Genomic DNA, 12720 nt, shown 5'->3' with positions numbered 1-12720 from the left:
TTAACTGGTTCATTGTACAGTCTTTTTCAAAAAACACTTTTTATTCACTTTAGCTGCTATCAAGACTTCTTATTCTCAAAGCTGAGATGTCAGATGCAAACATTTGATATGTGATAGTCGCCTTTTATCTGCTATTATAAATTAGTACATTTCTATCAAAGTTCCTTTTTTCTCCCCTCCTCTCTTGAACACTCTTGCCAAACTGGAATAAGACTCGACACGTGTAGGTTCTTCTTGTAACTCAGCCAAGTGGCAGTTTTTCATGGAAAAGCCTCGACAGCGAGTACAAGCAGGGCTATTCCACTGTTGTTTACCCAATGTTCACACAGAAGTCTTCCAGCAGGGGTCACTAGATCAGGAATGAGTTAACCCTGACCTGTTGTAGCCAACCCAAATGCTGCCCTGCCTCTGCCAATTCAGCACAGACCAGAAACCAAACAGGGAATCTTCCTGCACTGTATAGCTCAGGACAGTATTTCCTCACTGAGTCACTGCGGGGACTTCTCCATGCATGTTGGATCTGCTCTCTGCTCTTCAGAATTCAAACAAATTCCTGTAACCATCTACCCCTAAGTGTTGAGCACACATGTGTGTAAGTTCGGTTAAGTATACAGGATAATAGTCACTGGCTACTTTCACATTTATAGCAGATGAGCTGTTTTTTACACACCTCTTTGAAGGATTAGTCTAGCCTACACTGACTCCAGCAACCCTCCAACCTTCCTGACCAAAGTCTAATAATATATAAATCTCCAGATGTTAAATAACGTAAAACATTGATTCCAAAACTGTGACTCACAGCCAAGTGTGTCTTAAATCGACCATGAAAACTCTGCGCATCATTTCCTAAGAAAGCAGACTGATTTGGGGGCATGTGCTTTACTGAGTTTAAGCAAATAACTAAGTAAGCATGTGAAAACAGTATGGCTAATGTTAGACTCCCTGGCATCAAGGTTAAATGCAGGCAATCAACTAGAAGTGCTTTGATTTGGGAAGCAAGGTGGGTGTTTCAGTTAACTCTTAATTAAGGACACGACCAAAGTTAAACAAAACATAACATTTTACTGAAATCAATGCCGGGAATTTTGAAGCATTTTATGATTTTGGTGAAGCTTCTGTAAAATTATCGCAACTTCACTGGATTGATATTGTAATGCAAAATGTGAAATTCATAGAATGTTTCAAAACCCCTGGCATTAAATTTGTTAAATGCTTTTCTTTTTTTTTTTAACTTTGGCCCTGCCTTTAACTATGAGTTAACCGAAGCATACACCTTGCTAAATAATGGCGACTTGGGCTTGCTTGTAAGCAAGTTCATGTCCTTAAAAATACAAATTGAGGCCTTCACCAAGAAAATACATTTTTAGATTTGAATCTTCCCTCAAATGGTCAAAAATGTACACTCAGTAGACCTGGGTTAATTCAAATTATTTTCTACTCATTAAAACAGAAAGACTTGCACTTATATAGTGCCTTTCTTCATCTCAGGACGCCCCAGGCACTTTACAGAAAATTAACTACTTTTGAAGTGCAGTCACGGTTGTAATGTCGAAAACATGGCAGCCAATTTCCGCACAGCAAGCTCCCATAAACAGGAATGAGAGAATGATCAGATAATCTGTTTTAAGGATGTTAATTGAGGGATAAATATTGGCCAAGCCATCAGGGAGAACACTCCTGCTCTTCTTCAGAATAGTGCCATGGGATCTTTTATGTCCACTTGAGAGGGCAGATGGAGCCTTAGTTTAACCTCTCATTTGAAATATGGCATCTCTGACAGTGGGGCACTCCCTCAATACTGCACTAGGGTGTTAACCTAGATTTTGTACTCAATTTGGGACTTGAACTCACAACCTTCTTACTCAGAGGCAAGAGTGCTACCCACTGAGCCACAGCTGTTACATATAGGCAGATCAGTGGTCTCATCTCTTGTTGCTGTATCAAATTAAAATTTGTCCTGCTTGGGCACTATGCTCATAAAGTAATACGACAGAAATCATGGAATTGTCCTCTTAGCGGTAAATGTTTAGGCAGGAAACTAAGTTGGGGCTCATCCTGAATGCATTGTGAGCTCCCAATGGGAGTCTTGCCCCCAAAATGGAGCGCACCATTGCCCAGTCACCAAATCCTACTGGTGCTGCTGCAGGACCACTGTTGTAGCACCGCAAGAGGGGACTGGGCACTTAAAGGGGCGAAGGGCCCCACAGATGGGAAAATCGGTGTCCCTTGAAGGTTTGGCAATGAACGAGGCCAACACATGGTAAGTGGCAGCTCGAACGGAGGCAGAGGAGATAGCTACAAGGCCCGTTTCCTTTATGGAGGGACCTCAGGGTTGATACTGCCACTTCCCGGGGCCTACTGCCACCTTCCCCATAGTGGCCCCAGGAAATGCTGGAAACTGTGGTGGGCAGGAGGGAAAGTCAACAGGCACTGCACCCTACCATCATTAGCAGCCATGGCAATCCTGGCAGGGTCAGTAAATACTGGAGGCAGCAGTAGGCTTAATCGCCCACATTTTTCATCATTCTCCACTTTGATTTCGGCAAGATTGCAAAGGAGAATCCCAGCCCTCATCTCCAATCTTCTGATAAGGTACCCAAGGGCTCTCATTTCTAATCATTTTCTCTTAAATCCTCAAAAACAAATAAAAGCTTTTGTCACATTCCTAAAACCATTGTTTCAGCTTCATGGATATTATTCAAAAGCTATTTAGTTCATCCTGCATATAATATAACCAAAATTAACACAATCCCCCTGGCATCTAAATTTATCCTGGGGGTTAATCACCTTCAATCTAACCCACCATATCCATAATACACTGAAGGAATGTTCAGGAAATGAAAGCAACATCTCTGCTTCTAGTGTCACAAGATTCATATACCAATTTCATAATCTGTCTTCAAGCAAGGTTAGTGGCCTCCTTTTACCAAAGGCAAGTGTCTGCCAAGAAGATATATCACATTTCAGTGCATTTAATTTAATTAGGTTTCAAGAATATCTTAGATTCCTTATCTACTTTAACAATGCAGGAAAAAATGTCATAGTCCTGCCAACGATTAATGTTATACTCCTGCCAACTACTACCCATGAAACTCAACTGTGTATCCCTTGCACTCAAAGATTGCTGGAATTAGAAAAGTGCGAATGAATCACCCATAATTGTTCAGTACTTCTCAATTTTAGTACATCGTCTCTCACTCAGCCAATTGTTGCCAAATTAAGTGCAGTTTTGTGGTGATGTGGCTTATGTCCATCATAAACTTGGCTGAGACTGCTTAAACTCATTTCACTTAAGTCTCTCCAAGCTACTGGACAGAGTGAAACTTTCACCCCATCATTCTGAGCTGGATTATTATCCCAGAGATGCCATGCATATTTAAACCCATTTAGTCCCTATGGTGTTTTCTTTCTAACCCTTTGACTTCATGGGAGCCAAAATCAAAAGAATGTTCAGGTCAAGCAGAATTACAGGGTGCAGGCATTAATTGAACCCAGCCATAGGAGAGGCGAAGTGGGAGGTGGGAAGGCTATGAGGTGAACGGGAGGTGGAGGAGTAAGGGGTGGGAAGGGGAGAAGAGGGGGCAACGAGGAGGAGATGTGGAGATAAGAGCTAGGGGTGAGGAGAGAAGGCGAGGAGAGAAGGCGAGGAAGAGAAGACATGGTAAAGGAGGATAGAAGATGAGGGAGGGGAGAGAGAGTGAGAGAGAAAGAGGGCATGGGGGACGGAAATTAGCTCAGCAGGGAAGAACAGCCCAGATTTTCGTCTGAGGGTGACAGGAAGAGAAGACTGTTCTTCCCTCCATCCAGCCCCAATTTTATTCTCAGATGGGGAACAAATGTAGCGCAAGGATGGTTTGTTGAATGTGTTACACTCTTTGATGTGTGATCGGGCTTTGTGAGGCAAATACAGTGGGTGAATGGGTTGTATGGTGGCTCTGCTCTCAGTGAAGATAATAGCCTGGAATTTCCTGGAAAACTTTGGCAGAATTATGGCGTTGTGCCAACTTATTCTGAGGAAATTTGCATATAGCTGATTTACACCAGTTTTATGTTGAAACATCGCTACATGAAAATTCCTTCGATCATTTGTGTTGCACCCAAGTTACATTCAATGAATTATAGGTGCTGCAGGACCCAATGTCACTATTTCTGGCTTTTAGTGCTTTTTTATTCTCTCCTTACTGAGACTCACATGTAGTTTTCATTTTTTTCAATGCTATTTTATGGTATTAGAATCTGTTACATTAAAAGGAGAAAAGCTTGCACAATTGCATTTTCTTAAACATGCTGTGCTTAATGTGCATAAAAGATGGTTTGTTGGCTTCACACTTTAATATCAATAAGATAAAGGAGGGATTTAAAGTTGGAAAATTGCATATGTTCTGTGCTTTTCTTGGGCCCTGATTATTTGTGCTGATTTCCATTGGTTTTATGTCAACTTTAAATTTTGGCGATTTGCAGGAAATTTGGGCAGAAGAGGAAGAGTGGTGGGAGAAGGCTCGTGTTGAGGATAAACACTGGCATATATCTGTTGGGCCAAATGGCCTGTTTCTGTGCTATATATTCTAAGTAACATCCGGCCGGAAGATAAATACCTGCATTAATAAGTGTAATTTCTGCATAAATCAATCCTAGAAATTCCAGGCCATTATATTCTTCAGATGAGTGGGGGGGGTGGGGGGGTGAGGGGGCAGCGGGTGTGGGGAAATGTTGTATTTGAGCTGCATATCAGTCTGGTTGCATGTTTTCCTGAATGCCTTTGGCGATTTGGAACAGAGTGGTTTAGGGTGATTAGAATTTTTATGCTGGTTACTTGTGTTGACAGTCTACTACAAAGCCATCCACTCTCCACTGGTGTAGAGTGCAGGGGGATTAAGAAACTGCAATTCACAGTTTCAACTGTTGCTAAACCACCTAATGTCACAGTGACAGTTTTATAATGGAAATAGGCCATTAATATTGCCACCTACAGGCGAAACTGGTATTGCACCATCAGGTAAATTTTGACACTTGCAGTATATTTTCACATTGGCACAGCAGGACAAAGAAAGTTTCAATGTATTTTGATATGGAATGTTGCAACCAGCAGCCCCCTTCCCAGAGATCTTAATATACAATAGATAGTGAAAAGCAGAAAGCGCTCACAAAGTACCTGTTAATCAGCAAAGAACACAGGCCTTTTTTATTCTGTTCATGTATCAGTCATGTGATCCAATATCCCCCAAATTAAGTACTGCAATAAATGTTTTAATCTTCAGCCAAAGTAATTTCTTCAAAGGAAAAAATGTGACACTGTATCAAAGTGAGACACGGGAAATGAGACGAAACGACGTGTAAATGAACCTTGCATCTACTGTGAACCTCTTGCACGGGGCGATATTGACATAAGCAGGAAAACTTCACTGAAGAGATTAATTTCTGAAGTTGCCCTGAACAGCATGAAGAAGCTCATGACTAACGCAGAGAATTCAGCATTCCGTAAAAAATATACCAACCCCTGTCGATTGGTGCTATGGACAACATGTCACCACCATTTAACATCATCATTACTTTTCTTTGGCTAAATTGGGAATTAGAGAGTCTAACAGTGGGATTTTTGTCCAGTCAAGAGAATTTGCTCACATGGCTCGATATAGACATTGCTGCAAACTTTCTACAAGAAGCTGTCATTTGAAGTCATAAAGAATACTTTTTCTATCAATAGGTGTATCATTAAAAGAGTGTTTTACATGATTCCTGTATTAGTGAGAGAGCTGTAAAGACAATAATTTAGAACTTCGATTGCACCTAAAATGAGTGGACTGCACATCCCTGGTGCAACATGGCACTTCCGACATGGGATGTGTGCGTGCACACCCCCCGCCATATTGGACCCTCAAGTGCCAGTTCCACGCTTGAAAAATGGGGGTGGCGTGATCCAATACCTAGGCCAATATCAGAACTCAGGGTGTATCAAAGAGTTACTGTTGAATGTTCATGCTGTGCCACCACACAGCACAAAATATACAGAAACAAAAAATGACTTTACCTGATGACTGCATTCAAACCTTCATCAGCATCAGTGGAGTTTACAAGCAAAACATCAGTCCCTGTCGGAGCATCCTCGGGGATAGTGGCATGGTAGGTTTTGAAAGCAAATGTTGGAACATTGTCATTGACGTCATCGACAATCAAAGTGATGGTGCCTGTGCCAGTAAGGACTGGAGATCCTATGAGGAGAGAGTACAGAGAGAGAGAACACATCAACACAACCAGTCAGACATTTGCAATTATATTATCACATTTCCGACAGACATTCCTGTTCCTCAGAAAGAAAAGCAAAAATCAAAATCCATTTCTGAGACGTTGTGTGCAATTTCAACATGAAATGTAATAGTCTGAGGAAACTGGTCAAAGGAACAGCTTTTCCTTAAAACAATGTTATTCCTCTAAAACAAAATTGTTGAACAAATTGCTGCTGTTAAGTCGGATGATATGGTATCTATACGGTAAGAGAACCAGCCACATCTATGAAAATAATTGAAAATGTACAACCTTCTTGTGCCTTAAATATTTTGCAGCTATTGAAATATGTACTGCTGCAGTTCTAAAATATTTATATGGCAGCTACAGAAACACTGTCCAAATGGCTTTCCTGCTAATTACTGCAATGTAGGATTTTTCTCTACATTGAATATTTATTTACCTTACGGTCAGATGAATCAACTTCAGAACAATTCATCTCTGGTTTAGTAATAACTACATTTATTTGCTTCTTTCCATTAAAAAAAACTCCTGTTACACTGTCAATCCTTTCTATCTTTTCCCAACACTTTCTGTGTAATTCAAACAGCACCACAATCAATGATGCTAAAAACTTTAATTGAAAATATTTGTGCCTAACATATTAAGCTTTATATTATGGTTGATACATTTGCTAATACTAGTGATCAAGTTTGTAAGTATAAAGTTTCCCTACTTTGTACTTGTGCGGACTTTTTCATTAACATTAGCAAATTTTAAAAAACGCAACTGTGCTACCTCAAAAATATTTGGACTTTTCTCTGCCCAGCTGCACATGAACACCTTTCTCATCTGTTAAGTGGTTCAAAAATGAAAGAATTAAAATAGTGATAGGTAACTATGGCATGAACTTGCACTTTGTGGCTGTTAAGTGGCTATTTAGAGGTAACTGCTGATTTATTATGCAGTTGGTACATAGGAATTTGTTTCTGAACACACTTCTATAGCCCTCTGGCACTATTAAGGACAAGCCCAAATTGGCTACTTATTACTTAAATTTGTATTTGAAAATTGGAACTGAGCAAATTTCCCTCCACATAATTATTGGTTTAATTGGATTTTAATGACTCTTGCGATAACAGTTACCACTGATCATTAACAGTGACTGGAAATATCAATCTGGCGATAATTCTGCCCTAAAATATGTTAAATCTGCTTAAATGCTACTGCCAATTGGAAAATCTCGGCCAATGTCTTCAAGTTGACTAATTGAATGCACACACTCAGTACAGTTCGCAATTCTTCCAGAACTCCATAGAAGGAGCAATCTGTCTTTCATTTAGTTTAGAGATCATTCCAAGAGTATGTACACCCAAGGGAATGGACGCTTTTTTTTTCATTGCATCTGGTGACAGTCTTAATCACTCTGAGCCCAGATACGCTGGGCAATGTGCCAATAACACTACTGCAACTTCAGTTGTGGGAATGACCACTCTCCTGTTCAAAGCTACACTTCCATTCCGAACTTGGGTTTCTCAGAGTTGTGACTGTCTACCAGACTTCATTTTGTTTGCCTTTGGATTCAAGTTTATTAATGCCTGAACAAAGACTGATGTAAACAACCACTAAATAGAGAATTCTCCCTCTGCTGTCTGGTCAGGTTTCAGCTAAGTATCATCACAGATAAAGACTAATATATTGATACTGTTATTCCACTACAGTATACTTTATTCTTTTTTCTCCTTTCTTGAAGATGATTTTTGCTGTAATATGGAACAAACTTTTCTTCCAGGTTTCTTGTAGCAGTGGCTGGGGGATTCTTGTTCCATTCTGGGAGAATCCCAGACAATCCAGGAGGGTTGGTAACCCTATGGCTTTTTGCAGTAGAGATGTTTTAGGTCACAATGAGCCGTAGTTGCCTATGCAACCGAACTAGTGGGGTGCTTCTAAATTTAAGACATTTTTGGGGGAAGCAGATGTATTGGTATAAACATTAGTGGTCCTTAAAGTTATTAACGTGAACACTAAAACATCACAATATTCAAAGCGATGAATGTCATTGGGGTAGAAATGCATATGCATCGTGCCTGTTAGAGATGCGTGCAATAAAGGTACAGCAGTTATCATGGGTGACTTTAATCTACATATAGATTGGGCTAACCAAACTGGTAGTAGTATGATGGAGGAGGATTTCCTGGAGTGTATTAGGGATAGTTTTCTAGACCAATTTTTCAAGGAACCAACTAGGGGGGAGGCCATCTTAGAATGGGTGTTGTGTAATGAGAGAGGATTAATTGGCAATCTTGTGCGAGGCCCCTTGGGGAAAAGTGACCATAATATGGTGGAATTCTACATTAGGATGGAGAGTGACATAGTTAATTCAGAGACTAAGGTCCTGAACTTAAGGAAAGATAACTTTGATGGTACGAGACGTGAATTGGCTAGAATAGACTGGCGAATGATAATTAAAGGGTTGACGATGGATAGACAATGGGAAACATTTAAAGAGCACATGGATGAACTTCAACAAATGTACATCCCTGTCTGGAGTAAAAATAAAACGGGGAAGGTGGCTCAACCGTGGCTAACAAGGGAAATTAGGGATAGTGTTAAATCCAAGGAAGAGGTATATAAATTGGCCAGAAAAAGCAGCAAACCTGAGGACAGGGAGAAATTTAGAATTCACCAGAGGAGGACAAAAAGTTTAATTAGGAGAGGGAAAATAGAATATGAGAGGAAGCTTGTTGGGAACATAAAAACTGACTCCAAAAGCTTCTATAGATATGTGAAGAGAAAAAGATTAGTGAAGACAAATGTAGGTCCCTTATAGTCAGAATCAGATGAATTTATAATGGAGAACAAAGAAATGGCAGACCAACTGAACAAATACTTTGGTTCTGTCTTCACGAAGACAGACACAAACAACGTTCTGGAAATACTAGGGAACCGAGGGTCTAGCGAGAAGGAGGAACTGAAGGTAATCCTCATTAGGCGGGAAATTATGTTAGGGAAATTGAGGGATTGAAGGCCGATAAATCCCCAGGGTCTGATAATCTGCATCCCAGAGTACTTAAGAAAGTGGCCCTAGAAATAGTGGATGCATTGGTGGTCATTTTCCAACAGTCTATCGACTCTGGATCAGTTCCTCTGGACTGGAGGGTAGCTAATTAACACCACTTTTTAAAAAAGGAGGGAGAGAGAAAACGGGGATTATAGACCGGTTAGCCTGACATCAGTAGTGGGGAAAATGTTGGAATCAATTATTAAAGATGAAATAGCAGTGCATTTGGAAAGCAGTGACAGGATCGGTCCAAGTCAGCATGGATTTATGAAAGGGAAATCATGCTTGACAAATCTTCTAGAATATTTTTGAGGATGTAACTAGTAGAGTGGACAAGGGAGAACCAGTGGATGTGGTGCATTTGGATTTTCAAAAGGCTTTTAACAAGGTCCCACACAAGAGATTGGTGTGCAAAATTAAAGCACATTGTATTGGGGGTAATGTATTGATGTGGATAGAGAACCTGTTGGCAGACAGGACGCAGAGAGTCGGGATAAACGGGTCCTTTTCAGAATGGCAGGCAGTGACTAGTGGGGTGCCGCAGGGCTCAGTGCTGGGACCCCAGCTATTTACAATATACATCAATGATTTAGATGAAGGAATTGAGAGTAATATCTCCAAGTTTGCAGATGACATGAAGCTGGGTGGTGGTGTGAGCTGTGAGGAGGATGCTAAGAGGCTGCAGGGTGACTTGGACAGTTTAGCTGAGTGGGCAAATGTATGGCAGATGAAGTATAATGTGGATAAATGTGAGGTTATCCACTTTGGTGGCAAAAACCCGAAGGCAGAATATTATCTGAATGGCTGCAGATTAGGAAAAGGGGAGGTGCAACGAGACCTGGGTGCCATGGTACATCAGTCATTGAAGGTTGGCATGCAGGTGAAGGAGGCGGTGAAGAAGGCCAATGGCATGTTGGCCTTCATAGCTAGGGGATTTGAGTATAGGAGCAGGGAGGTCTTGCTGCAGCTGTACAGGGCCTTGGTGAGGCCTCACCTTGAATATTGTGTTCAGTTTTGGTCTCCTAACCTGAGGAAGGATGTTCTTGCTATTGAGGGAGTGCAGCGAAGGTTCACCACCAGACTGATCCCCGGGATGGCAGGACTGACATATGTAGACTGGATCGACTGGGCCTGTATTCACTGGAGTTTAGAAGAATGAGAGGGGATCTCATAGAAACATGTAAAATTCTGACGGGACTGGACAGGTTAATTGCAGGAAGTATGTCCCCGATGTTGGGGGAGTCCAGAACCAGGGGTCACAGTCTAAGGATAAGGGGTAAGCCAATTAGGACTGAGATGAGGAGAAACTTCTTCACTCAGAGAGTTGTTAACCTGTGGAATTCTCTTCAACAGAGAGTTGTTGATGCCAGTTCGTTGGATATATTCAAGAGGGAGTTGGATATGGCCCTTACGGTTAAAGAGATCAAGGGGTATGGAGAGAAAGCAGGAAAGGGGCATTGAGGTGAATGATCAGCCATGATCTTATTGAATGGTGGTGTAGGCTCGAAGGTCCGAATGGCCTACTCGTGCACCTATTTTCTATGTTTCTATGTTTATCGGGCATAAAACAGTTGCATCTGCAACACGTGACCTTCGTTCATGTCAGAGCCTAGACTACTGTCAAACTATTGAACACTGGGGAATGTCACAACTGAACCAGATCCTGTCCGGAGCCACGATCTCCACAACCCATTTAAAAGCTTCACCAATGCCACTCTTGTACCCGAGTGGTCTGGTAATACATCAGGTAAAATATTGTCATGCAGTAAACCAAAGGCCTAATCCAACTTAGCGCAGCCTCTCTGTTAGCAGGGGTTACAATGGGTTACCTGGGACACATGAGCAGCCTCAGCTGCTGACACCTGGTCTTGTTGACAAGCAGGAACAGCACAGAACTCCAGCCAGGGGGAGAGCAGCTCTTCTGCAGACCAGCAATGGCCAGGACACCTCAACCTGTCACACACAGCATTCTGCTCCCCTAGTGCCATGGAGATGGAGCACAGAGCCCCTGAAAATCAGCGGGTGCAGGCCCGGTCAATCCCCGAACCCGCTCGCCTCACCCATTATTCCAAGAAATCTCTAAACTCACCTCTTGACAGGACTCTCGGACAGAGTGTTACATCAGCTCCTGCTGGAAGCACGTGGCATGGAATTTAATTTAAATATAGTAATGGTTAACAGAATAGGGTGTGGGGAGAGGGAGGTGCTGCTGTGAAGAGAAATTTAAAGGCCACAATTCTACTTTTCTCCCAGGTTTCTTGTAGCAGTGGCTGGGAGATTCTTCCATTCTGGGAGAATCCCAGACAATCTGGAAGCATTGGTAACTCTATGACTTTGTACCATGTGTTACACAATCTGCAATATAGAAATGTTTTTTGGGGAAGCAGATGTATTGGCATAAACATTAGCGGTCCTTAAAGTTATAAACATAAACACTAAACATCACAATATTCAAGATGATGAATATCATTGGGGTAGAAATGCACATGCATCGCACCTGTTTTTTGGGCATAAAATAGTTGCAATGCATACCAATTTAGTCGTGAGACTGCCTGCACTCAATCTGTACAGGCATTGACCCACTGCTAAATCTGTGGGGCCATTTTTTAGCCTTTCGGGTGGATGCCTAAAACAGGCGTTAGGCTCCTTAAGTATGTAAATTATGGGCTTGACAACTGTTGAAGGACCCCATCAAGAAATTTGTCAGCTCAGTGGCTGCCAGTGAGAGGTAGGTGAATTTTTTTCTAAATGTTCCTGTGAACCTGCAGGAACAGGAGTGCTCTCCTGACTTCATAGGAATTGTAAACATCCTCACCCCATTAGCCCACTCCAACAACCCTCTCCCGTGACTCAACTGAGGGCCGCTGCAGGTGGCCCAACATTGATATCTTAATTTGGGTGAGCTGCCTATGGAGACGTGACAAGTACCGGCAACTCACCCGGAGTATGCTGTTGAGGCCCGAGGGCCAATTTCCTCTGGTTTTTAGATTTAAGCACATGTTGGTAGCATAGCGCCGAGTCTGGGCCTGGAAATGGCCCCAGGCCAAAATCTACCCCATTATGTCTTCACTGAAACAATATCAGAAACAAATGTTAATTGCTGTGGAGTTGTCCACAGATTATTGCTGCTTCCAGTCATGGAATGATACCGCACAGAAGGAGGCCATTCGGCCCATCGTACCTGTGCCAGCTCTTTGAACGAACTATCTAATTATTCACACTCCCCTGCTCTTTACCCATAGTATTCAAATATTTCTACTTGAAGTGTTTATCCAATTCCCTTTTGAAAGATATGATTGAATCTGCTTCAGGCAGTGGATTTCACCCTTTCAAGTAGTGCAGTCCAGATCATAGCAACTCGCTGCGTAAAATTTATTTTCCTCATGTCACCTCTGATTTTTTGCCAATTACCTTAAATCGGTGACCTCTGGTTACTG

The 12720-nt window shown here is 41.8% G+C and overlaps 1 protein-coding gene across 1 annotated transcript in view; it reads right to left on the bottom strand.

Annotated features, from left to right (window-relative positions):
• Nucleotides 1–12720, bottom strand: part of fat4 (FAT atypical cadherin 4) — a 416915-nt gene that overhangs the window by 94027 nt on the left and 310168 nt on the right. Inside the window, exon 8 of the mRNA XM_070871826.1 lies at nucleotides 6029–6209. Within this exon, the coding sequence (XP_070727927.1) occupies nucleotides 6029–6209 (181 nt within the window). The remainder of the gene's footprint in view (nucleotides 1–6028; nucleotides 6210–12720) is intronic.

This window comes from Pristiophorus japonicus, chromosome 2 (genome assembly GCF_044704955.1).
Source record: "Pristiophorus japonicus isolate sPriJap1 chromosome 2, sPriJap1.hap1, whole genome shotgun sequence".
Taxonomy (NCBI): domain Eukaryota; kingdom Metazoa; phylum Chordata; class Chondrichthyes; family Pristiophoridae; genus Pristiophorus; species Pristiophorus japonicus.
Note: the sequence above shows the minus strand (reverse complement) of the source record. Positions and strands in the feature narration are given on the sequence as shown.